Consider the following 26,820-nt stretch of genomic DNA (forward strand, 5'->3'; position numbering starts at 1 on the left):
AGAAGGAGGCCATTCAGCCCATCTTGCCTGCACCAGCCCTTGGAAAGAGCACCCTACTTAAGCCCCACACCTCCACCTTATCCCTGTAACCCAACCTAACCTTTTTGGACACTAAGGGCAATTTATCATGGCCAATCCACCTAACCTGCACATCTTTGGACTGTGGGAGGAAACCGGAGCACCCGGAGGAAACCCACGCAGACACTGGGAGAACGTGCAGACTCCGCAAAGACAGTGACCCAAGCCGGGAATCGAACCTGGGACCCTGGAGCTGTGAAGCAACATACAAGTGCACTCTCCATCTACTATACAATTTCCTGTGACAGGCGAAGACACATTTAATTGTCCAATCAACTCTATTTGGGCTCAATATATTGATCCCATGAATATTGCTGAAGCAGTTAGGGTGGATTGACTATAAATGCATTGTAGAATAATCCAGTAACTATTGGGCCGTTCCGAGACCTGTAACAGAGAAAACAAATTGGCAGCAGCATGACTTGAGTTCACTCACGAGGTTTACTGCTGCCTTCGTAGCTCAGAACAATTTATTTTGCCCAGTCTCTGAGCTATCATAGTATCCAATTATGTGGTGTATGGTGCATACTGCAGGGAGAAGAATTGACTCCTTCAGACCTACCAGTAAACCGCTGAAGAGGAGCCTGTGGCAATTTCTAATTACGTTTTTTTTTTCTCCTCTCTTTCCCCCTTGTGCAGATGATTGAGAGTATTGAAAACCTAGAGGACATGAAGGGTCACTCAGTCAGGGAGTGGGTCTCCATGACGGCACCTAGACTGGAAATCTACCACCGTTTCAAGAATTTCTTGAGGACCCATGTCGATGAGCATGGGCACAATGTTTTCAAGGAGAAGATTAGTGACATGTGCAAAGGTTAGTCTAGTAAAAGCACCAGTGTCGGGGAAGTATCTTGCCATCAGCTCTTGCGCAAATGTTGAATCAATCATGATAAAGAGTGACGAGACCTGGAAGCAGCTTCCCATTGCTTGTGAAAATAAGGTTAGGCAAAAATGTTTTCAATTTATGTAAAGGAGGAACAATTAAGTTTTTTTTTTTTTTTTTTTTTTTTTTAACACATTTTATATTGTGTAACCGTCCTCCACTCACTATGTTTTGCTGGAGAAATAATCAGGCTTCATCGAAGATTTTGCTGATGTTTCAGTCAGGAGTTCTGCTTGAGGTAGTTTGTCAAGAGTCTGTTAATTAGTTTGTTGTAAAATTGATTCTTTGATTGTCCTTTCATGCTCCCAGCTGATTGACTGACACTGATGTCAATGTTTATTTGGGACATATTTTAATAATCTCTAAAATAACAATCCCAATACGTGATACAGTCTTTCAGCTTATACTGCCTGTAGTCTTGAAGTGGCTATTGTGCTTCACAGAAAACAGAGAGAGCCTCGTGGTCAATTATGAGGACTTGGCTGCCAGGGAGCATGTGTTGGCCTACTTTCTGCCTGAGGCTCCGGCAGAAATGTTAAAGATATTCGATGAAGCGGCCAAAGAAGTGGTCCTCTCCATGTACCCAAAATATGACCGGATTGCCAAGGAGATTCACGTCCGCATTTCTAGCCTGCCTCTGGTCGAGGAGCTCCGATCACTCAGGTATGGTAGACGGGTGCTTTTAGGTAACGCTGTATGCCATGTCTTTAACAACTTGTTTCAATCAGCATATTGATATGGTAACTCAAGAACTGTCACAGGCATAATAGATTAAATGGCTTCCCGTGTGCTGCATGTTTCCAAATACAAAACTTGTGTTATTATTAACATCAAGCTGCCCTACCTGGGTCAAGTATAACATGGACATGTGCCAAAGTTAACCCCATCTCAATAGAACAACCTATCTGCTCCACTGGTGGATGAAATTTTCCAGCACTGTTGCTGCTGGGCCAGAATATACACCAAGCCATGTGAGCATCCATTCGCTTTGACGGGCCTGGGAAATTCTGTCCCTTGAGGGTTTTCTTTTGTGGGGGGGGGGGGGGGGTCTCTTGGCTTATAGTTTTTAAGTATTTTGTATTCACTTTTTCAATGATTTTGTTTGAGGGAGTAGCGGAGAAGAGGAGCTATCCATTTCAGTCTGAGTTATTTTACAAGGTTTCTGAATTATTTGCCATCACTAGTTTAGGATGTTTACGTTGCTGTCTCGATCCAATTTCAGTTGTACACTTCAAGTGCTTTAGTTCAAATTTTATTTATACTTCTAGATGAGTTTTTTTGCCTCATTTCTACAGAATTCTACATCAGTTTGACTTTTCTCCGGCCAGTCAATTCCGCTTCCCCCTCCCCGTTCATCTTGCTCCATGCATGACTTGTGTCCAAAAGTTACTTGGGTTGATAGGTTGGTCCTGACAGCTCCTTGCAGCTGACAGAACCAAGAGCATTCCTCTACCAGTCTGGGTTGGAATCACATCCCAGGCTCCAGATTTGCAGGGATGCTGTGCTAATTCATGGCATAAGCCACTTTTCTCTCATGATTTTCGCAGACTGAGATAGTCTGTGCTCACTCCTTGTACTAGAGTGAATCCACATGCATCATGGTTTTAACTGACTCCCAAGAGTAGTGCTCATCCTTCATGCTCATGGTTATTCTTGATAGCTGAGCCCAATGGATTCAACGGACCTTTCAGTTGGCGGTGTCACAGTTAAGGCCTGTGATTTCATCACCTGCATGCACCTCTGACGATAAACGTGTCTTCACAAATGGGCAGCACGGTGGTGCAGTGGGTTAGCATTGCTGCCTCACGGCGCCGAGGTCCCAGGTTAGATCCCGGCTCTGGGTCACTGTCCGTGTGGAGTTTGCACATTCTCCCCGTGTTTGTGTGGGTTTCGACCCCACAACCCAAAGATGTGCAGGCTAGGTAAATTGGCCACACTAAATTGCCCCTTGGAAAAAATGAATTGGGTTCTCTAACTGTATATTTTTTTTAAAGTCTTCACATGATGTGGCAATAATCTTTATTAGTGTCACAAGTAGGCTGACATTAACATTGCAATGAAGTTGCTGTGAAACTCCCCTCGTCGCCACACTCCGGCACCTGTTCAGGTACACAGAGGAGGAATTCAAAATGTCTAATTCACTAATGAGCACGATTTTCAGGACTTGTGTGAGGAAGCCCACGCAGACATGGGGAGAATGTGCAGACTCAGCACAAGACAGTGACCCAATTAAACCCGGGTCCCTGGCGCTGTGAAGCAGCAGTGCTAACCACTGTGCTACCAGAGTCATCAGAGTAAACCCAGAGTCATCAGCAGTCCGAATGATGCAGCCACCAGAGAGGCTATTTGGTCTATTGTGACTAAGCCAGTTCTATGAAAGAGCTAGTCAGTTTTTAAAAAAATAATAGAGTACCCAATTCATTTTTTCCAATTAAGGGGCAATTTAGCGTGGCCAATCCACCTAGCCTGCACATTTTTGGGTTGTGGGGGCGAAACCCACGCAAACACGGGGAGATTGTGCAAACTCCACGCGGACAGTGACCCAGAGCCAGGATCGAACCTTGGCGCCATTAGGCCGCAGTGCTAACTCACTGCGCCACTGTGCTGCCCAAGAGCTAGTCAGTTAACCTGACTACATTGCTCTTTCCCCAAGGCTCTGCGAACTTTTCTTTTGACATAAGAAATAGAGTAGGCTATTTGGCCCCTCAAACCTGTTCTGCCCCATTTATCATAATCAGTTCTTGGCTGATCCTCTACCTTGACTCCACGGCTGAATTTCCATATCCCTTGGATTAGAGAATACCAAATATTTACAACATTTGAAGAATAAATTTGTCATCTTAATCTGAGATGGCCATCCCTTTAGCTTGAGCCTGTGCTCCCTAATTTTAGAACCTCCAAACAGGGGTAGCACCCACGGCATCTGCCATGCCAAGCCCCCTCATAACCTTGCAATTTCAATGCGATCATGTCTCATTATTTTAAACTCTGTAGAATTATACTCCCATCTTTCCTTACTGGACTGCGCTGCTCCTTCCTGGAAATCAATATAGGGCCGAGGCATATATTCAATTTCCTTTCTTAAAAAATGTTTTTTTTTGTAAAATAAATTAGTACCCACTCATTTTTTCCAAATAAGGGGCAATTTGGTGTAAATGCACCTACCCGGCACATCTTTTTGGGTTGTGGGGGTGAGACCCACACACACTGGGAGAATGTGCAAACTCCACACGGACAGTGGCCCAGGGCCGGGATCGAATCCGGGGCCTCAGCGCCGAGGCAACGATGCTAACCACTGCGCCACCATGCTGCCCCTTCCTTTCATGTATTCATCTTTTTAATAGCTGTAACAAATTGTTCTGTTGCCTTCAAAACTCCACTTTTTTTTTGTTACAGGCAACTGCACTTGAATCAGCTGATCCGTACAAGTGGAGTGGTCACCAGCTCTACAGGGGTTCTGCCGCAGCTCAGCATGGTCAAGTACAACTGTAACAAGTGCAACTTCATCCTTGGTCCATTCTTCCAGTCCCAGAACCAGGAAGTGAAGCCAGGCTCTTGTCCTGAGTGTCAGTCTGCCGGGCCATTTGAAATCAACATGGAGGAGGTATGTTGACTTAGTCCATTGGGTGACGCGATCTGGTACACCTCTTTTCCTTGACTTATTCTGCTGGGCTGTTGTGCAAGAGGTGGTGTGTTCTTAATCTAGGACACAAGTTCGGCACAACATCGTGGGCCGAAGGGCCTGTTTTGTGCTGTATTGTTCTATGTTCTATATATGTCAGTTTGAAAAGATCGGTCATACCAATACTTGTTTTTAAAATTGTGTAAAATTTACAGCACAAAAACAGAATTTGACCCAACTGATCTGTGATGGTGTTTTGTCCACTTCTGCTTTAGTTGCGTCGGCATCGCAGACTGATATGTGTTCTATCAACATTTTATATGAGTAACGTTAGCTAAACCAGAAATGACCTGTTGAGATGGTAGTCCTGAATATGAAAGACTTGTCTAAGGATGGGTCTTAAAGATTTCAAATGATGGAGCTGTGACTGTTTCCTTTGGCAGCTTCTACTGTGGGATTGTCCTTGGGAAGACAGATTGTTGACACACTGTCTTTGAAACAAATGGTCTTTGTAGTTTGTGTGGATGACTTGCCCCATGTTTTGTCATTGCGAGAGCACCAGCTACTTCTGTCAATTCCCACCAGAATCCATGAGTCTCCTGTTGCCATACTTCATCTAATACTATCCATATAATCTTATGCTGCTTCCTCCTTTTGTGTTTACCACCAAACAAGTCGTTGGTCTTTTTTAAGCAAAACGTTATCGGCCAAAAATGATAACTGTTGTCTCCACAGATGTGTCTGACCAACTAAGTATTTTTAGCATTTTCTGTTTTTACTTGTCTTTTAAAATTGCTGGTGTGAATGTGGCACTTGTAACCATGTGGAGTAGTTGAGTCATCGGCTCACGTTGTTATGGGGCAGCACAGTGCTTAGCACTGCTGCCTCACAGTGCCAGGGACCCGGATTCAATTCCAACGTTGGGTGACTTCTGTGTGGAGTTTGCACTTTCTCTCCGTGTCTGTGGGTTTCCTCTGGGTGCTCTGGTTTCCTCCCACAGTCCAAGGATGTGCAGCTTAGGTGGATTGGCCATGCTGAATTGCTCTTGGGTGGGGTTATGGGGCATGGGAGCGGACCTAGATAGGATGCTCTTTCAGGGGGTCGATGCAAACTCGATGGACCGAATGGCCTCCTTCTGCACTGTATGGATTCTATACTCTATTCTATGAACAAGCATAGATTAGTTTAGGGAGAAGTTGGGTAAACATTGGAGGGGTGGAATAAACCAAAGGTACTTTGGTGATAGATGAAGAAAGTTGCCCGGTACCTCGTGGATGGGCTTGTTGGGCCAAATGGCTGGTTTCTGTGCTGTAATTATGTAAGAAATTACTTTGGAGTTCATTATCAGATTTATTGGTGATTATCTTTTGTGTTGATTTTTCTTTTATTTGTATGACTGGGGGAACAGTTATAGTCTGATGTTGCCGTTAACAATCCAATTCAACCGGGCTTAAGTTAATGGTGATGCCACCAGGAACGGATCTCTCTGGGCAGGAGTTCAATCTACGAACAGTGGGATAACTTGTGGCCACGGTCACGATTTGAGATGTTCCGCGTGGTTCACTTGCAAAGCACGTGGCCACCACCTTCCCTGATGTTTTGTGTTCATGGAGTCTAGTTTTGGTCTTCAACACAAGTGCAAACATCTCTACGCCCACCTGATCAAACCTCGTCATAATTTGGAAGATGTCTTAGGTCACCCATCAGTCATCTTTTTTTCTAGATATTATCATGTTTAATCCAGATATGGTTTGATAAACCTCTGGGTTTATTCAAGGAGTGAAACAATGGTGGGAGGAATAAATCGGATGCTTTCATTGACTTAATTTTGCGTTGCCTCAGATCTGAAATTTCACTTTTTCTTTAATCATCTTTGACCAGTTCTGTCCGTGTGGAATTTGCACATTCTCCCCGTGTCATGCCCACAACCCAAAGATGTGCAGGTTAAGTGGATTGGCCACGCTAAATTGCCCCTTAATTGGAAAAAAAATAATTGGGTACTCTAAATTTAAAAAAAAATCCTTGACCAGTTCTTCCTCAACATGATGTTTCCAGTAAGAGGTCTTGCAACACCAGGTTAAAGTCCAACAGGTTTGTTTCAATATCACTAGCATTTGGAGCGCTGCTCTATCCTCAGGTGATCGAAGAGGTATGTTCCAGAAACATATATATATATATATATATATATATATAGACAGATTTAAAGATGCCTGACAATGCTTGGAATACGAGCATTAGCAGGTGATTAAATCTTTACAGATCCAGAGTTGGGGTAACCCCAGGTTAAAGAGGTATGAATTCTGTCAAGCCAGGACAGTTGGTAGGATTTCGCAGGCCAGATGGTGGGGGATGAATGTAATGCGACATGAAGCCCAGGTCCCGGTTGAGGCCGCACTCATGTGTGCGGAACTTGGCTATAAGTTTCTGCTCGGCGATTCTGCGTTGTCGCGCGTCCTGAAGGCCGCCTTGGAGAACGCTTACCCGGAGATCAGAGGCTGAATGCCCTTGACTGCTGAAGTGTTCCCCGACTGGAAGGGAACATTCCTGCCTGGTGATTGTCGCGCGATGTCCGTTCATTTGTTGTCGCAGTGTCTGCATGGTCTCGCCAATGTACCACGCTTTGGGACATCCTTTCCTGCAGCGTATGAGGTAGACAACGTTGGCCGAGTCGCACGGGCATGTACCGCGTACCTGGTGGGTGGTGTTCTCATGTATAATGGTGGTATCCATGTCTATGATCTGGCACGTCTTGCAGAGATTGCCATGGCAGGGTTGTGTGGTGTCGTGGTCACTGTTCTGAAGGCTGGGTAGTTTGCTGCAAACAATGGTTTGTTTGAGGTTGCGTGGTTGTTTGAAGGCAAGTAGTGGGGGTGTGGGGATGACCGTGGCAAGATGTTCATCTTCATCGATGACATGTAGAAGGCTGTGAAGAAGGTGTTTCCAGGGCTTGATCAGGCAAGGAACTATCATATTGTATTGGAGAAAGGCATCCTTGATCCTCCAGCAGTCTGTCCTTGCATGGATTTATTGTTCATGTTTCTCGTTTGTTGGTGTGCTTCGTTGAATTTTGTGAGCCTGGTACTTTGGAAATGGTTGATCGTGCGTCATTGGATAAATTCTAAATCCAAACACGGATAATCTCTAAGTGATAGTCACTTGAACTTCATGCAATTTGTTTTTTAAATTTAGAGTACCCAATTATTATTTTTCCAATTACAAGGCAATTTAGCGTGGCCAATCCATCTAACCTGTACATCTGTGGGTTGTGAGGGTGAAACCCATGCAGACACTGGGAGAATGCAAACTCTGCACAGAGTGATCTGGGGGTGGGATCGAACCCGGGTCCTCAGTGCCGTAGGCGGCAGTGCTAACCACTGCGCCACCGTGCTGCCCTTCGTGCAAGTTAATTACAATGTGTGGGAAGTTTTTTTGAGTTGGGTCCCTAAACTTCCATACATCAAAGATGCTTTTAAAATGAAATTTGGTATTTAGTTTGAGTCATGCAGTATAACATGGAAGCTTATTGTGAAATTAATGTTGTGCCGGTGTCTCGTTTACAATCAGCTTCTTGTTTCCCTTCAGACTGTGTACCAGAATTACCAAAGGATCACCATTCAGGAAAGTCCAGGGAAGGTTGCGGCCGGGAGGCTACCACGCTCAAAAGATGCGATTCTACTCGCAGACCTGGTGGATAACTGCAAACCGGGTGATGAAATTGTAAGCTTTCTATCCTTTATTGTGTGTTTGTGGGGAATCATACCTGGAAGAAAACATGTTTCTTTTCTAGTCATGTTTTAAAAGGAAGGATACGTTGTATGTTAGCTACATTATGTGTTTTGTGGCTGTCAATTGAGTTCAGTTTTGTGTCAACTTTACAGTGTTTTTTTTATTAGAAAATATTTTATTGAAGCATTTGTAATTTTCGCAGTTTTAACACATTAACATTTCTTAATTTAAACAACCGTGCGGGCCAACACACACAACACCTAAACGAACAAAAAACAGACAACAACATCCCCTAACGACAGTGTTAGCACATTCTTATGAAATGTTTTTCAACTCCAATTCAGCAAAACTGGGACCACCGTATAGGTGCAACCAGTGCCAAATAAACTTCTCAGACCAGCAGTATAATTGATCTTGGTCACCTGTTACTCTTGCATTATTGATCTCAAACTAATATGCATAAAGCAAAAAAGAAAGCTATGCAGAATAATCGTTTGCATAGTGTTGAAAGTTAATGAAGCATCCAGAGGCTGAATTAGTGTATTAATCTGAAATGTGTTCCATCAGAATTCTAGGCTGTGATTATAGCAGGGAGCGAAGACCTCCTTGTTAATGTGGGTGGGGGGGGGCTGTGTGAAATGATGGGGCTAATCGGTGGTGGGATGGAAATAATGTAGGTATTTTTTTTTTTTTTTTTTTTTAAAGGTTTGTCAAATGAGTCCCCTCAAACCATATCTGCTATTCAACAAGATTGTAACAGATTATCTCCGGTCATGTGAGACTACCTTTAAGAAATGGGTGTTTATAAATGGGTGTGTGTATATAAATATCTGTAGTGAGAGTACCTTTAAGAAATGGGTGCTTATTACTGCAGTGATGTCAGAGTAGGTGGAGCTGGGCTGTCTGTCAGCTTTTTACTTTCGTTTTAGGCTGTTTGCTGCAGGGTGTGTTTTAGTTTGGTTTTCAGTGTTGGAGCTGAAGCCAGACAGAGCAGGTGTACTGTTGATCTCTCTGCCATGAAAAGACTATCTCTTGATCGTTTGGTGAATTCAGAATTATAAATGTTCTCAGTAGTGAATGTAAACCTAATGTGCTTCTGTAAAAGGTGTTTTAAGTCTCATGGATGTGAAAAGGAAAGCTTTAAGAATTACTTAGTGTTGTATTCTTTGGGGGTTGTACTTGAATTAATGGTTGCTAAGATGTTCACTATGTTTTAATAAGGTTAACTTGAGTCCATAGAATAAACATTGTTTTGCTTTAAAAAATACTTTTCCATTTCTGCTGTACCACACCTGTAGAGTGGGCCGTGTGCTCCCCATACCACAATCTATTAAAAGTTGTGGGTCAGGTAAACTCCATGATACACTTTGGGGTTCTCTAAACCCTGGCCCATAACACTCCACTTTATTCTCCACGTCCCCAAATGGGCTGAATGAATCCCCCTTATTTACATTTATGGTAGTATAATTTAAATGTTTTTATTTGCTGTTCTGAGGGGTTGATTTTTGTTCTGAGGGGTTGATTGTATGCTTGTTCTGTCTTCTTGCAGGAACTTACTGGCATATATCATAATAACTATGATGGTTCCCTCAATACTGCCAATGGATTCCCAGTCTTCGCTACAGTGATCATGGCAAATCACATCACAAAGAAGGACAATAAATTGGCTGTTGGTGAGCTTACAGATGAAGACGTCAAGGCCATTGTGGGTCTTTCAAAAGATGAGCGCATTGGAGAGAGGGTGAGTCCGTTGTGATGGGGACGCTTCAGAAGCAAAGCACCTAGTTAACTATAAAAGTTGATCAATGCTCTTGGGAGAAAGTAGAATAACACACAATTAATTTCCTACATTCTTTGTGTACACACAAATACATGTGCATTTTATATGTTTATCTTCTGGAGACATTTTGAGCAGGAATTTGCTCACTAATACATGAAAAACCTTTTACTTGGCGGCCTCACCTTAAGCGGTGCTGGGTCGGCCTTACTGGGACGCAAGGAAAAGTCTGGGCTCTGTTTATGCCACATTCAACCACAGTGTCTTAAGACAATCAGCTGGTTAGCATATTCAAAGAGCAGAACATCTGCTTCAAGCAGGGCTCTTGAATATTGCTGGCTGTTAAATTGGCAGCTGATAGGTAGGTATACTCCTAGAACATCTTGGGTGCCTGACCCTGCTGCTGAAAAATGAACTTTCTCCTCTTGCCTCTTTCTCTCCCCCCCCCCCCCCCTTCCATGCTTATTCGGCATGGCCCAATATCTCCCTTTATGTTCACTTTGTTTTTGTGGGCTTTGGCAAGAGACCAAGCCATCCACAGATTCAGTTTGTCTTCATATCCAGATGGTATTGAGAAGTTGGTGTGCAAAAATGGAATGATCACTTTGCTATATCCAGAGGTTGTAGATTTTGCATGGTAATATACATGATTGAACTTCACTCTGCATCCACCCAGCTTTTGGCGGAGGAGCTCCAATGCCCCACGTGGGGAGTTTGGTAATAATGTTATCAGAAGAGATAGAAACTCAGAAGCTATACTCTGCTTCTGGTCTTTGAAGTAGAATTACATTAACACTGCAATGAAGTTATTGTGAAAATCCCCGAGTCACTGCACTCCTGACGCCTGTTCGGGTACATAGAGAGAGAATTCAGAATGTTCAATTCACCCAAAGCAAGTCTTTTTGGGACTTGTTGGAGGAAACCCACGCAGACATGGGGAGAACCTACAGAGTCCGCACAGACTGTGCCCCAAGCCGGGAATCAAACCAGGTCCCTGGCATTGTGAAGCAACAGTGCTAACCATTGTACTACCGTGCCGATAAACCAGACCTGTTATTGTACTGGATGACCAGAGTGGGAAAATAATTCTCCACCCTCCTCCCTGGCACCACCAATCATTCACCGGAAAAGTGGAAAGATTTTGGATTGTGTATAAATTTGAAAATCTATCCAGCAATTTTTTTTTTAATTAAAAAGGGCAGCACGACAGCACAAGTGGATAACACTGTGGCTTCACAGCGCCAGGGTCCCAGGTTCGATTACCCGCTGGGTCACTGTCTGTGCGGAGTTTGCATGTGTCTGCACGGGTTTCCTCCGGGTGCTCCGGTTTCCTCCCACAGTCCAAAGACGTGCAGGTTAGGTGGATTGGCCATGATAAATTGCTCTTGGTGACCAAAAAAGTTAGGCGGGGTTATTGGGTTACGGGAATAGGATGGAAGTGAGGGCTTAAGTGTGTCGGTGCAGACTCGATGGGCCGAATGGCCTCCTGCACTGCATGTTCTTTAAAAAAAAAAAAAAAATTTTTTAATTTTAAATTCCAATTAAGGGGCAATTTAGCGTGCCCAATCCACTTACCCGGTACATCTTTTGGTCGTGGGACCCACCCAGACATGGGGAGAATGTGCAGACTCCGGGTGGACAGTGACCCGGGGCTGGGATCGAACCCGAGTACTCGATGCCGTGAAGCATCAGTGCTAACCACTCCGCCACCCTGCCACCCCCTTTAGAGCAATTAATCATGATGCTGATATTTGCCAGCCATGGTACCCTTTTCTGAAATGACATTTTGTGAGAGATCGTGAAATTTCTGCATTTACTTAGTCTGTATGTGATATGTTAACTGGATTTGTGCTGTACACTGGGTCAAGGTAGATGGTGCGTATTACACCACTGGATACAAGGCAGACTGGTTCTGGTGATACGGTGTAACAATTAAAGTGTCTTAACATTCTAAGCATTTGTAGATATACCTTTTGATTACAATGTCTGTTTTCCCGTCGCCTAGATCTTTGCTAGTATGGCACCTTCAATATATGGCCATGAGGACATAAAAAGAGGCCTTGCGCTTGCACTGTTTGGAGGTGAAGCAAAAAACCCAGGTAGGTCTATCTATTAAGAAAATTAAGCTTCCTTGTTGACATTGGCAGACTCACCAAACTCCCCCACTTAAGACCTGCCTTAAAAGCCATCCCTTGGACCAAGCGGTTCCTCACCCTCACTATCTTGCATCATTTGGCTCTGTTAGGATTGCACCTTGGGATATTTTTGTGAATTAAAAATGCTTTATAATGTTTTCAAACATTTCAGTGTGTGTAGCCTTTTTGAATTCACTGTTTATTTTATGGCTTCATTCCATTCTAAAACCTTCTAAGACACAACTCTGCTGTCACCTAATTACTAATTCTTGATCCATTGCATCATCTGTTAACCTGCACCGTTTAACCCTTTCTCGAAGAGAGAAAGTGTTGTTAACAATAAAAATGATCTATTACCCTGTTTTTTTTTCCTTTTTAAGCCCTGTTATTTTTATGTTTTTATGGATATATATATATCCAATGTATATGCTTCACACAAGCTTCCTCCCACCTTATCAGCATACCACCTATTCCTTTTGCCATCATGTTCATGTAGCTTTCCCTTAAATGCATTTATGCTCTTTGACTCAATTTTATGGTATAAGTTCATATTCTAATCAGTCTGTTGGTAAAGAAGTTTCTCCCAAGTTCTCTATTGAATTTATTAGTGACTATCTTATATTTGTAATCTCTTGTATTGGATTTTTCAAGTGGAGACTAATGAATTGGCTTCATGGAAGACCTTGGATCCTTATGCTTCTTTTGAGGATTTTAAACAATTTTTTCTTTCTGGTTGCTTGGGCTTCAGGTGGGAAGCACAAAGTCCGTGGGGACATCAACGTGCTGCTGTGTGGTGACCCGGGCACTGCCAAATCTCAGTTCCTGAAGTATGCTGAGAAAGTTTCCAGTCGAGCAGTCTTTACTACTGGTCAAGGTGCATCTGCTGTTGGTTTAACTGCCTATGTGCAGAGGAATCCAGTGAGCAGGGAATGGACTTTGGAGGCTGGTGCTCTTGTGTTAGCAGATAGAGGAGTCTGTCTAATAGATGAGTTTGACAAGGTAAGAAAAAACACACTTATACATTTTTCTCAGCCTGTAACCACCACCACTTTCACCCCCACTTTCCATTTGTAAAGGCTCTGAGCTAGTTCCTTGGGCGCCAGCTGTGATGTGGAGCTTTTTTCCCAATTGCCATTCTTTACAGGTTTTTAAATATATCTTGGATGGGGTATTTCACTCCTGAGTTGTATTCATTCCTTGCCTGCTACCTGGGGGCTGGTTTAGCTCACTTGACTAGACAGCTGGTTCTTGATGCAGAGCGAGCCAGCGGCGTAGGTTCAATTCCCGTACCTGCTGAGGTTATTCATGAAGGCCCTGCCCTTGCCCCTCACCCAAGGTGTAATCCTCAGGTTAAATAACCACCAGTCAGCTCTTACCCCTCGAAAGGGGAAAGCAGCTTGTGGTCGTCTGGGACTATGGCTACTCTACTTGCCCGTGTTCGCTAGTGTGGTAACTGTTACTAGACTAATAATCCCACCATAACAGTTTGAGAATTTGACCGTGGATTAAAAAGAACTCTGGAATGAAAGATGCTGCCAGTAAAACTGTAACAGTTTGCGCAAAGCTAACTGGTTCACTAATGTCCAGTGGGGAATAAAACCTGCTGCTCTTAACCACACTACTGGCAATTCCTGTTCTACACCAAAGCAAGCCACTTTGTTGCATTAAACCCCACTTTCTGAAAGGCGAGTAGGTCTTGTGTACTATAAATGTCTTATCGACAGTGAAGTCATTTTGAAGTGTAATCCGTGTTGCAGGGAACATGGCAGCCAGTTTACTCCCAGGAAGTTCCCACAAACAGCCATGTAGCAATGACCAGATCATCATCTGTTTTTGTGGTACTGCCTGAGGGCTGAGTATTGGCCAGGACACTGGGAATAAATCCCTGCTATTCAAAATGTAGTGTCGTGGGATATTTTACATCCAGCTGAGATTTCCGACAAAGCTTCATTTTAACATCTCATACAAAGGAGCAATATGTGTGACGATGCTGCTTTTATACTTTCAGATGAACGAACAGGACAGGACCAGTATTCATGAGGCAATGGAGCAACAGAGCATCTCCATCTCAAAAGCTGGTATTGTGACTTCTCTCCAGGCCAGATGTACGATAATTGCTGCTGCCAATCCCATAGGTGAGAATAAATCAAATTCCTTCAGCTTGCAACATGCTGGGCTGCAGAATCTAGGACACAAACTGGCTGCCAGTTGGAATATGACTAGATCTAATCAACTAATTAATTAATCAGCTTGGTCAACTTATTGGGAGAAAATATGGGTGGTACCTGTAGAAAGTTTCAAATGTATTCTGAAATAATATTGCAGGGGCTGTTTAGCACAGGGCTAAATCGCTGGCTTTGAAAGCAGACCATGGCAGGCCAGCAGTACGGTTCGATTCCCGTAACAGCCTCCCCGAACAGGCGCCGGAATGTGGCGACTAGGGGCTTTTCACAGTAACTTCATTTGAAGCCTACTATTGACAATAAGCGATTTTCATTTTTCATTTCATTTCAGTTCTGTCCCAAAGCAGTATTTGAAAATATTTTGATCCACCGAGTGGCTTGCTGTGCCACATCAGAGGGCAGTTAAAAGTCAAAGGCTTGTGTGGTCCTGTGGCTCCTAAGGATCTCCAGCACCTGGATTTTTCGAAACAGTATAAATCTGACCCAAGGGGGGGGGGGGGGGTGGTGTGGGGAGAAATGTTGGCCGGGAAATGTGTGGAAAAGAAAACTACTTTGAATACCTTTTGGGGATTTTTAGCGGTCTGATTGAATGAATAGCCTCCAGGGCCTAATTCCAATATCTCGTCAGACCATGCTGGGACCTCCTGACAATGCAGCCCTTTGCGATCATTTGGTGCTTTAGCCTACATCCTGTGCTGGAGTGGGATGGAATTGTCCCAGGCGACCTGTGCTGTTATTTAACTTGTAATATCATTGTTATGTTTAACAAATAGTGGGAGAATGTTCCTGGGATGATGTGCAACAATATTTAATTTATTTACTTGCCTACCTGTTCAGGTGGTCGATATGACCCTTCTTTGACTTTTGCGGAGAATGTGGATCTTTCGGAGCCCATTGTGTCCAGATTTGATGTTCTTTGTGTTGTTAGAGACACTATTGATCCTGTTCAGGTATGAAATAAATTCTGTTCACAATATTGACGCGGTATTTTTGAGGTTAAGGTCCTACTTCACCTCCCACTAGGTAGGTAAAAAGGGAAGATATACCCATCACTTAGTTAATGGTGCCCTTTAATATTGTCCCAGGCTACTGCAGTGGCCTAAGTGGAACAATTTGACCGTGAGGTTTTTTTTCTGTGCTAATGCTTTTTCTCGGTGAACAAATGTTATTTGCATAAAGTGTTATAATTGTACAACAGTCATAGGCATGAGCTGGGGAACCAATTGGGCTACGAAATTGGACAGATTGAAATTGTGATTACCGTGATATGAGATGTAACTTGTAATGTTATGGCTCTAAATAAATGTGAAAGTACGCAAGAGACTGGCTCCAGTTCTACTTAACTGACTTTCTTGAATAGAACAAGGGGCAAGACCAGATTTGACAGCGAGCAATGTGGAATACTAGAGCAAGTTGTCAGGGGTAGATTTTGTTGTCTTGAGAATAGAAAGGTGGAGAGTTTTAGGCAGGAAATTCCAGAGCATGGGGTCCATACAGCTAAAGGCACAGCCACCATGGGGTGGAAGAAATATGTTATTCAAGAGTCCTGAATTGGTGTAAAGCTTTGATCCGAGGATTGTGTGTTCTCCCTGTGTATGCGTGAGTTTCCTTCGGGTGTTCCGGTTTCCTCCCACAGTCCAAAGATGTGCAGGTTAGGTGGGTTGGCGATGCTAAATTGCCCTTTAGTGTCCAACGGTTAGGTGGGGTTACAGGGATAGAGTGGGGGGTGTAGGCCTAGGTAGGGTGCTCTTTCAGCGGGTTGGTGTAGACTCAATGGGCTGAATGGCCTCCTTTTGCACTGTAAGGATTCTATGATTGTAGGGGTGAAGGTGGTTTGTTAGAGCTGGCTGAAGCCAAGGAGCGATTTGAATGCAAGAATAAAGACTTTAAATTCGAGGCTATGCTGGGTCAGGAGCCAATGATAGGACTTGGTGTGAGCTAGGAGTCACCGTGTATAAATATATGTATAAACTGTTATTCTCATGATTTAAAAAGTTTGCAGTTGATATAAAAATTAGCTGTGAGGAATAAAGCTGTGAGATACCTAGGGACTGATCAGGTGGACAGAAAAGTGGCAAAGGGAATTCAATCCAGAGAAGGGAGGGCAAAAGTGGCAAAAGGAATACGAATTTGAAGTAGGATGCTAAAAAGCGTAGAGGGTATCGGATGCTGGTGTGTTCACAGACCCCGGAAAGTTACAGGACAAGTAGATAAGGTGGCTAAGAAGGCGTATGGCATACTTTTCATTTTATTAGCCAAGGCATAGAATATAAGTAGGGGGGTTACGCTTGAACTGTACAAAATGCTCATAGGCAATAGCTAGAATACTGCTGTAGTTCTGGTCATCGCATGATAGCATTTGAGAGGATACAGTGGAGACCAGCAAGGATGTTGCTAGGAATGATGAGTTCTAGCTTTGAAGAAAGATTGGATAAGCCAGGGTTGTTTCCTTTTGAAACAAGTGAGGCTGATGGAAGATTTAATGGAGGTATATAAAATCAGCTGGACCAAGAAAGAGTGGCTAGGAAGGAACCGCTTCTGTTGGTGAGCTCCATAACTCGGGGCTATATAATAACGGTAGTAATTGGTAGAAAGATTAGAGGGGAGTTTAGATGTGTTTTCACCCGGAGGGTTGTTGGACCTGGTCCTCTGCCTGTAAAGGTGGTTGGCCCCCCCCCCCCCGGTCACCACCTCACCCCCTTCCACTGATCCACTATTAAGAGTTTTTAATGATGGCGGTAAATATTCACCACCCATCTTGCACAGGATGAATTGCTGGCTCGCTTTGTTGTGGCCAGTCACATCAAACACCACCCAAGCAACAAGGAATGTATGAACGGAGAACCAGCAGAATCTTATTTGCCAAACACGTATGGGGTGGATCCTATCCCACAGGAGCTGCTGAAAAAATACATTACCTATGGCAAAGAGAAAGTCCACCCAAAGTTGAATCAGATGGACCAGGACAAAGTGGCCAGGATGTACAGTGACCTTCGAAAGGAGTCCATGGTAAGAAAAAGCTTTGATTATTCTGTTCTTGCTCTGAGTTTTTAATGATTTCCTGCTGACTCCTTTGCCTTCTCAATAACTATCTGAACAATATCCCCCACTTACTGCTTTCTTCCTTTTCTATCCTGCCTCTTTGTATCGTCTACAAATTTAGGCACCCCTTTCTCGCCCATCCCCCCCCCCCCCCATCTAAATCATTGACTACTGCAGTTGTAGATGCCAAAATCCTGTATTAGAAATTCCCATAAAAATCCTGTATTAGAAATTCCCATACCATCTATTTGCTCTTCATAGGATGAATTGAGATTAGACCTTTTTATCTTAATGCAAATGCACTTTTTGTTGCTTTGCTATTCATCTAAGAATTTTTTTAAAAAATCATAAGCAATTAAATTATCATTTTAATGTATTGGCCTGCAATTATCACATTTATAAACAGCAATTAATCGATTTTAGCACACTTCCCTTTCCACTGCCACCCCACGTTTGCATAATGGTTTTATTATATAATTTGTCAGATTGTTAATTTAAAGTTCTAGAATGATTCCAGCACAGGAGGAGACCTTTCAGGACCTTGGTGTCTGCTGGCTGTCCTTGCAGGTAGCTTGGCTAGCTCCTTTCTCCCCACCTGATGTTTCTCTGTAACCATCTCCCTTCAGATAATTATCCAAACCCCTTTGAAAGCCACAATTGAATTTGCCTCCAGCATACTTGAGCAGTCCATTCCAAATCCTAATCACTCACTGCGTAAAACGAAAAAAATGTCTCTCCTGGTCTTGCTCTGATAAAAGCATCTCTGACTCCTCAGTTCCTGTGACACAACTTTGACAAGCAGATTGTCCAGTGCCTAACCCAAGACCTGCTGCTCATAGAATCCCTATAGTGCAGAATGAGACCATTCGGCCCAGTGGGTCTGCACCATCCTCTGAAAGAGCATCCTACCTAAGCGTACTCCCGCATCCTAACCGTGTAACCCCACCTAACCTGCATGTCTTTGGGCAGTGGGAGGAAACTGGAGCGCCAAAGGAAACCCACGCAGACACTGGGAGAACATGCAAAATCCACACAGACAAAGGCCGGAATCAAAGCCGGGTCCCTGGTGCCACACCGTGGTGGGAATGTAAAACTTGCTACTGTGAGTGGCTGAGGCACATCACATGGGTACATTAAGGGGAAGCTGGATAAATAAGAGGGCGAAAGGAATTGAAAATGGTAATAGGTTTCGACAAAGTGCTTGGAGTAGGAGGTGTGGAGCATAATTGCCACCATTTATTCCTGTTGGGCTAAATGAACTGTTTTCTGTCCTGCAAATATTTTTTTTTTTCCAATTAAGAGGCAATTTAGCGTGGCCAATCCACCTGACCTACACACCTTTGGGTTGTGGGGGTGAAACCCAAACAGACACGGGGAGAATGTGCAAACTCCACACGGACAGTGACCCAGGGCCGGGATTCGAACCTGGGCCCTCAGCGCTGTAGGCTGCAGTGCTAACCACTGTGCCACATGCTGCCCTGTGTGCTGCAAATATTAATGTACATCACTGATGTATACATTGAACAAAAGTGGGCCACTACTCCTGCAAAATCCCAGGAACGGCCCTGAACAACAGCTCTTCAGTTTTTAATCCCTCCCTATAATTCCTTGGGTTCCTTAGGCAGCACCTTTCAAACCCATGACCACTACCATCTACAAGGACAAGAGCAGCAGATACATGGGAACCCCAACACCTGGAGGTTCCCCTCCATGTCACTCACCACCCCGATTTGGAAATATATCGCCCTTCCTTCCCTGTCACTGGGTCAAAATCCTGGAACTCCCTCCCTAACAGCACTGTGGCTGTACCTACACCTCTGGCTGCAGTGGTCCAGGAAATAAACTCACCACCACCTTCTGAAGGGCAATAAATGCTGGCCTAAACAGTGACACTCCCATCCCGTAAATTAATTTTTTTTGAACATTCCTTTATCTGCATGGTGACATTGGAATCTTTATTGAAACTTCATGTACGCCACATTGCTGCCATCTGCCATATCTTGTCACCATCTTGAGGAACTTTATTCACCGTGGTCAAACACTATCTTCTTTTCTTCTTGACATCTGGTCATTTAATTTTAATTAAATGTAATGTAGGTGCGGCACGGTGGTGCAGTGGTTAGCACTGCTGGCTCTACAGTGCCGAGGACCCGGGTTCGAACCCGGGTCACTGTCCGTGTGCACATTTTTCCGTGTCTGTGTGGGTCGCACTCTCACAATCCCAACGATGTGTTGGGTAGGTGGATTAGCCACACTAAATTGCCCCTTAAAAATTGGGAAAAAATTTATTAAATGTAATGTAGGAAATGCACAGCAAGCTCCCACAAACTGCAATTACCAGGTATCTGTGATATTGATTTGAGGGACAAATATGGCTAGGACAACAGATAACTGCTTTTTGAAATAATGCCATGAATCTTTTATGTTTACCTGAGAGAGCAAACTGCTTAACCCCATCGTCCATAGACTGGCACCTCCAGTAATGTAGCATCCTCCCGAGAGCTCGCAACACTCCCTGCAGTTCCAAAGATTGAGCTGAGCCAGCTTAAATCTGCATGTGATGTGATCCAAGTGTATTTCTTTGTACTACATCCTGCCTCTTATTCTGGTGTTCAGCATTTTTTGAAAATGTGTGGATAGGAGGTTTATTAAGGAGTAGCATCAGATTCATCCAATTTGAGTGCAGAACAAATAACACTTGGCAAATGTTGAATATTTTTTTCCCGATTATAATAGCTCAAGAAGCTTTCTAAACAGCCACTACACTAATATATCTGCTTCTCAAATGCAATTAGTTCCGGGTGTAGATAAGAATGCACAGACTTGATGCAGAAGAGAGGGGGTGGCATCTCCCAGTTAATCGACTGTCTCCGATATTACACAGAATTACGTAGTCTAAACAATTTTTAAAATGTTTTTTATAAATTGAGTACCCAATTCATTTATGCAATTAAGGGGCAATTCAGCGTGGCCAATCCATCTACCCTGCACATCTTTGGGTTGTGGGGGCGAAACCCACGCAAATATGGGAGAATGCGCAAACTCCACACGGACAGTGACCCAGAGCCAGGATCGAACCTGGGACCTCAGCGCCGTGAGGCTGCAGTGCTAGTCACTGCGCCACCGTGCTGGCCCCTACGTAGTCTGAAATTGACATGCAACCAGATTACCACAAAACATAGGAGCAGAATTAGGCCACTTTTCCCATCGAGTCTGCTCCTGCTATCTTTGCTGAATCCCCACTATCAACAGCCTGGGGGTTACCATTGACCAGAAACTCATTGGACTAGTCGTGACTCCAGACCCACAGCAATGTGTTTGACTCTTAACTGCCCCTCGAGGGCAATTAGGGATGGACAACAAGTGCTTGCACAACCTGCAACACCCACATCCCATGAATGAATGGGATGCAAGAGCAGGTCAGGGGCTAGGAATCTTGCAACTAGTAACTCACCATCCCTGACTCCCCAAAGCCTGTCCACCATCTACAAGGCACAAGTCAGGTGTATTATGGAATACTCCCCATGCCTGGATGAGCGCAGCTCCAACAACAAGGTTTCATAGTAGGAAACAGTAGCCCACTTGATTTGCATCCATCCACCATGATAAACATTTGCACACTCCACCACTGACGCAAGGTGGCAGCAGTGTGTACCATCTGGATGCACTGCAGTAACTCACCAAGGTTCCTTAGGAACCTTTACCAACTAGAAGGTCCAGGATAGCAGATGCATGGGAAATCCACCGCCTGCAAGTTCCCCTCCCAAGTCGCATCCTGACTTGGAATTATGCTGCTGTTCCTTCACTGTTGCTAAGTCAAAACCCTGGAACTCCCTGAGGTGTACCTACACCATATTGCAGCGATTGAAGAAGGCAGCCCACCACCACCTTGAGGGCAATTGGGATGAGCAATAAATGCTAACTTAACCACTGACACCCACATACCATGAGCAAATATTTTTTTTTGCTTAAAAAGGATCATTCATCCCAACTGGTCGTCTTCGAAGTCTATGCTCCACAAAAGCCGAATTCACCTGTCTTCATCGAATTGTCTCAGTATATCTTGCACGGGGAGGGTGATAGAGGCAGGGTTGCCTCACATCTTTTAAAACAGTGTTTTTCAAACTTTTTTTCTGGGGATCCATTTTTACCAACCGCCCGACCTTTGCGGCCCACGCGGGCCGACCTTTGCGGCCCAGCATTTTCTTTTACCTTGTTTGCTGCTGACAAAAATGGAGGAAATGGTTTTGGGTCCCTTTGGCTCTCGTACATGCTCCTCCAATGGAACCTTTTGGATGAAGGTGAAGCCTTCCGGTGTCGGAAAGTATGGAGTCTCTGTCCAAAGTTCGGCATTTTTTTCCTGTAAAATTTTATCAAATGACCCCCCCCCCCCCGAACATGACCTTCAAAATGGCCGCTTGCAGCTGGCGTTATTAAAAGCCGGCTGTTGCACGTTCGGGAGCGCAGCGACGGACCGCTCCGTGACCCTCCCGACACCCGCTCGCGACCCGGCCCCGAGTTTGACAGTACCTGGATGAGTACTTGGCACGTCATAACTTTTGTTTTTATTCAAAAATTTTCAATAATTTTTACAAACCACTACAAAAATAAAAACAAAGAAAAGAGTAAAACAGAAAACAACTTAACCATTTAACAATTTAACAAAACAAGGTGGGGTATCTGCCCTTTACAAATGAAATCCATCCTCCGCCCAAACCCCACCCCACCCCCCCTCCTCATGTGCCAAGTGCAGGCAAATGGGATTAGGTAGACAGGTCAGGTGTTTTTCATGCGTCGGTGCAGACGCAATGGGACAAAGGGCCTCCTTTGCTGTGTCTTTCTATCCCTTTCTCACTTGCTTTCCCGTAAATTGCATTGCTCGTTGCCTCTAAATAAAACTGTTCATGTTTGTGTTGAAATACATGCCACTGAAGTCGTAGAAAATAATGAAAGATCTGTTTTTTGCTTTGTAAGTAAGATATCCTGTGTAAAAACTTGCAGAAAGAGCTTTTATTTCTCTGCTCTAAGTATAGAGCATTAAAAAAAATAAATTTAGAGTACCCAATTCATTTTTTCCAATTAAGGGGAAATTTAGCGTGGTCAATCCACCTACCCTGCACATCTTTGGGTTGTGGGGGCAAAACCCACGCAAACACGGGGAGAATGTGCAAACTCCACACGGACAGTGACCCAGAGCCGGGATCGAACCTGAGACCTCGGCGCCGTGAGCCAGCAGCGCTAACCACTTCGGCACCGTGGTGCCCTTAACCCCCCCTCCTCTCCCCATCCTGAGACTAGGGCAGTGAAATAAGTCTGCTACTCATAATCCTGCTGTGGGGGCACACCAGTGGCTTCCCTTTTTTGGGGAAAAAGAAGGCAAAAGAAAGGAATTATGTCATAGAATTTACAGTGCAGAAGGAGGCCATTCGGCCCATCGTGCCTGTACCGGCCTTTGGAAAGGGCACCCTACTTAAGCCCACGCCTCTACCCTATCCCCATAACCCAGTAACCCCACCTAACCTTTTTGTACACTAAAGGCAATTTTTCATGGCCAATCCACCTAACCTGCACATCTTTGGACTGTGGGAGGAAACCCAAGCACACACCGGGAGAACGTGCAGACTCTGCAGACAGTGACCCAAGCCGGGAATCGAACCTGGGACTATTGAGCTGTGAAGCAACTGTGCTAGCCACTATGCTACCGTGCTGCCCCAACACACTGATGTGTTGTTTCTGAGCATCCTAGCATCTAGTGATGTTTCATCCTGGGCTCTCTTCAACATCAATGCAAGATGGTGCTGCTTGTTGGGACTTCTCAAATGTCACGTAATTGCTGTACATATTTTTCTTCCGCATAGGCCACGGGCAGTATTCCCATCACTGTGCGCCACATTGAATCCATGATTCGCATGGCCGAGGCACATGCTCGCATCCACCTGAGAGACTATGTGATGGAGGATGATGTCAACATGGCCATTCGGGTCATGCTGGAAAGCTTCATCGACACACAGAAGTTTAGTGTCATGAGGAGCATGAGGAAGGTGAGCAAGAGGACGGTGGCATTGGTGATTTTATTTTTGTTGCTTATGCTACTGTCGTGTAGTTGCTTATGGGGGAAGGTGGAAGATGCCTCCAGTTTTGTGTGACTAACAAATGTGAAATTTATATCTTTACTAGGTATTATTAGATTAAATCAAACTGTCTCAATCTTTGCTTAGTCCCCGAGTTGGCAGAGCCTAAAAGGCTGACTGGAAATTTGTTGTGTTTAGCCTAGTAGTGTTCAGTCCTCTGACGAGGCACCCCTCTAAATGACTACTTCCGGGAGATTGTGTCAGCAATCCAAAAGAATATTGTGACAGAAAATATTGTTAGTATAGTGCACAGAGAAATGTGACTAGTCGGCCAATAATTACAAGGAGAAAAAAATAATGGTTAAATTCCATTCTTGCTGTCTACTTTCAGGTGTTAGTTCAGGCCCTTCTCTGGAATCTCCTCATGCACCTGATTTCAAAGACCTATGATTTAATCTAGGGCAGTGTAGCATCTATTGCAAGAACACACAAATAGGAACACAAGGGGGCAGCACTGTAGCAGTGATTAGCACAATTGCTTCACAGCTCCAGGGTCCCAGGTTTGATTCCCGGCTTAGGTCACTGTGTGTGGAGTCTGCACGTTCTCCCCGTGTCTGCGTGTGTTTCTTCCGGGTGCTCCGGTTTCCTCCCACAGTCCAAAGATGTGCTGGTTAGGTGAATTGGCCATGCTAAATTCCCCTTGGTGTCCAAAAAGGTTAGGTGGGGTTACGGGGATAGGGTGGAGGTGTGGGCTTAGGTAGGGTGCTCTTTCCAAGGGCTGGTGCAGACTCGATGGGCCAAATGGCCTCCTTCTGCACTGTAAATTCTATGATAATCTAAGTAGACCATGTGGCTCATCGAGCCTGTGCTACCAACCAATACGTTAATGGGTGATCTTGGGCTCCCAAATCCCTTCATTCCCTGAGATCAAAAATCTGTCTATCCCAGCATTAAATACATGATGCAGCATGATACCCACTCTAGGGTCGAGTTCCAAAAATTCACGACCCTTGGAGTGAATTAATTTCTTTGCATCTTGGTCCTAAATTATTGGTTCCTCACCCTTAGACTGTGCGCTTTAGATTCAGCGATCAATGGAAATAATATTTCAGCATCCACCCCATTAAGCCCCTTCAGAATTTTGTATGCTCCAATGAGATCACCTCATTCTTCTAATTTCCAGAGAATATCAACCCCTTTTACTCAGCCTCATGATAGGACAACCCCCTCAATCCAGGGAACAATTTAGTGAACCTTCACTGTAACACCACGTATACCGCCTTTAATGTGAAGACCAAAACTGCATGTGGGCTTGCCAAAACCTGGTACAACTGTAGCCAGACTTCTTTATTCTTGCACTGTCATCCCCTCGCAATAAGGGCCATCGTACCATTTGCCTTCCTGGTTGCTTGCTGCGCCCTGCATGCTAACTTTTTACGTTCCTTGTACAAGCACACCGACGTCTTTTTGAACATTATCAATTCGAAATGTCTCGTCTTTTGTAAAAGAAATACGTAATGCTGTTCTATTCTTACGACCAAAGAGAACTTCACACTTCCCTATATTATGCTGCCATCCTGTTGCCTATTTACTTAACCGGTCTGTATCTCTTGCAACCTCTGTGTACTCTACACAGCTTACCTTTCCATCCAGCTTGATATCTGCCATCCTGTTGCCTATTTTCATAACCGGTCTGTATCTCTTGCAACCTCTGTGTACTCTACACAGCTTACCTTTCCACCCAGCTTAATATCATCAAACTTTGATATGTTATTTTCTGTTTTTTCTTATATGGATTGTAAAAAGCTGAGGCCCCAGCACTGACTTTGCTGCACTCTATTGTTCACTGTCTGCCAACTTGCAAAAAGTCCCCATTTATGTCCGCTCTCTGCTTTGTATCTATTCGCCGGTCCTCTATCCATGCAAAAATATTGCCCTCCACTCCGTGGGCCCTTGTGTTGTCAGTTAGCCTTTTGTGTGACACCTTATTGAATGCCTTTTGGAAATCTTGGTTTACTGCCTCTATTGGTTCCCCATTAAATACCCTACTAGTTACATCCTCAAAACAAAAAATGCTTTTTATTTGTCAAGACACTATTTCTCTTTGGTAAAAGTGTTGATTTGTTCTAATCATATTCTGCATTTTTTAAGTGCATGGATAAGACTAATAATAGATTCCAAAATTTTCCCATCAACTGATGTTGGGCTACTTGGCTTGTAGTTTGCTGCTTTCTCTCCTACCTTTCTTGAAAAGTTGAATAATTAAATCACCCAGCAGCATTGAACTAAGTGCACCCAGTGGCTGCTGCTCAGTTTGGTTTAAAGTTGTGATTGTAATGACAGAAATGTTTGGGGGTTTTGAGTTTTTCCATTTTTACAAATGTCACAAAAAACCCTCAAAGTGGTACAATACATCATATCAGCTTCTGCATACAAGAATACAGAAAAAGACAGGAGGATCATTAAACTCTGTGCCTCCATTTGTACGAGGAAAAACAATGAATGGATAAACTGGAGGATAAAGCCATGAGAACATGGTAACATCTTTTTCTCTGATATGAAACCGGCCTGTACCTTTGCAGGAAGGAGGTTACTATTCTTTAACCCCAAAATAAAAATACAAAAAAGACTTGCGAAGTCAGTCGTCCTAAGGGAGTATTCCTCACCGCATGTGAGGACCTTTTAGGGCTGTCCCTACAAACTTTCTATCATTGTACACACGAGTAGGTTAACCCTGCTGCCTCGCAGTGCCGGGGTCCCAGTTTCGATCCCAGCTCTGGGTCACTGTCCGTGTGGAGTTTGCACAGTCTCCCTGTGTTTGCGTGGGTTTCGCCCCCACAACCCAAAAAATATGCAGGCTAGGTGGATTGGCCACACTAGACTGCCCCTTAATTGGAAAAAATGAATTCGGTACTCTGAATTTGGAGAAAAAAAAATTATACACACCAGTCATTCTTTTTTTTTAAAAAGAGAAGATAAGATATGTCACAATAAAGATGAGTGCTGAATGCCCCTCCTGGATTCTGGCCCCTCCTGGGTTCTGACCCCACCCATTAGGACTTAAAACAGTTGCCCACCTCCCAGCAGTGGTGCTACTCCTACTTATCATGATTAAGGCAAGACTACAATTAAAACGTACGGATAAGAAAAGACTGATATCACACAGTTCATTTTTTAAAAAACCAGATTTAATTTGCAAACTTCTATTCTGCATGGCCCACCCGCCTAAGGAAATTCCAAATGATAGGTATTTGTGCTACTGATCTGGTAATTAATGGTATCCCACTGAGGGTATTTGATTGC

The 26,820-nt window shown here is 44.1% G+C and overlaps 1 protein-coding gene across 1 annotated transcript in view; it reads left to right on the plus strand.

Annotated features, from left to right (window-relative positions):
- mcm2 (minichromosome maintenance complex component 2) overlaps nucleotides 1–26,820 on the plus strand; it is a 36,565-nt gene that overhangs the window by 5,217 nt on the left and 4,528 nt on the right. Inside the window, exons 5-15 of the mRNA XM_072473041.1 lie at nucleotides 718–892; nucleotides 1,405–1,624; nucleotides 4,358–4,565; nucleotides 8,166–8,300; nucleotides 9,859–10,050; nucleotides 12,092–12,185; nucleotides 12,970–13,220; nucleotides 14,230–14,356; nucleotides 15,242–15,354; nucleotides 17,171–17,413; nucleotides 23,305–23,487. Of these exons, the coding sequence (XP_072329142.1) occupies nucleotides 718–892; nucleotides 1,405–1,624; nucleotides 4,358–4,565; nucleotides 8,166–8,300; nucleotides 9,859–10,050; nucleotides 12,092–12,185; nucleotides 12,970–13,220; nucleotides 14,230–14,356; nucleotides 15,242–15,354; nucleotides 17,171–17,413; nucleotides 23,305–23,487 (1,941 nt within the window). The remainder of the gene's footprint in view (nucleotides 1–717; nucleotides 893–1,404; nucleotides 1,625–4,357; nucleotides 4,566–8,165; nucleotides 8,301–9,858; nucleotides 10,051–12,091; nucleotides 12,186–12,969; nucleotides 13,221–14,229; nucleotides 14,357–15,241; nucleotides 15,355–17,170; nucleotides 17,414–23,304; nucleotides 23,488–26,820) is intronic.

Source organism: Scyliorhinus torazame, chromosome 13 (genome assembly GCF_047496885.1).
Source record: "Scyliorhinus torazame isolate Kashiwa2021f chromosome 13, sScyTor2.1, whole genome shotgun sequence".
In the NCBI taxonomy this organism is placed as follows: domain Eukaryota; kingdom Metazoa; phylum Chordata; class Chondrichthyes; order Carcharhiniformes; family Scyliorhinidae; genus Scyliorhinus; species Scyliorhinus torazame.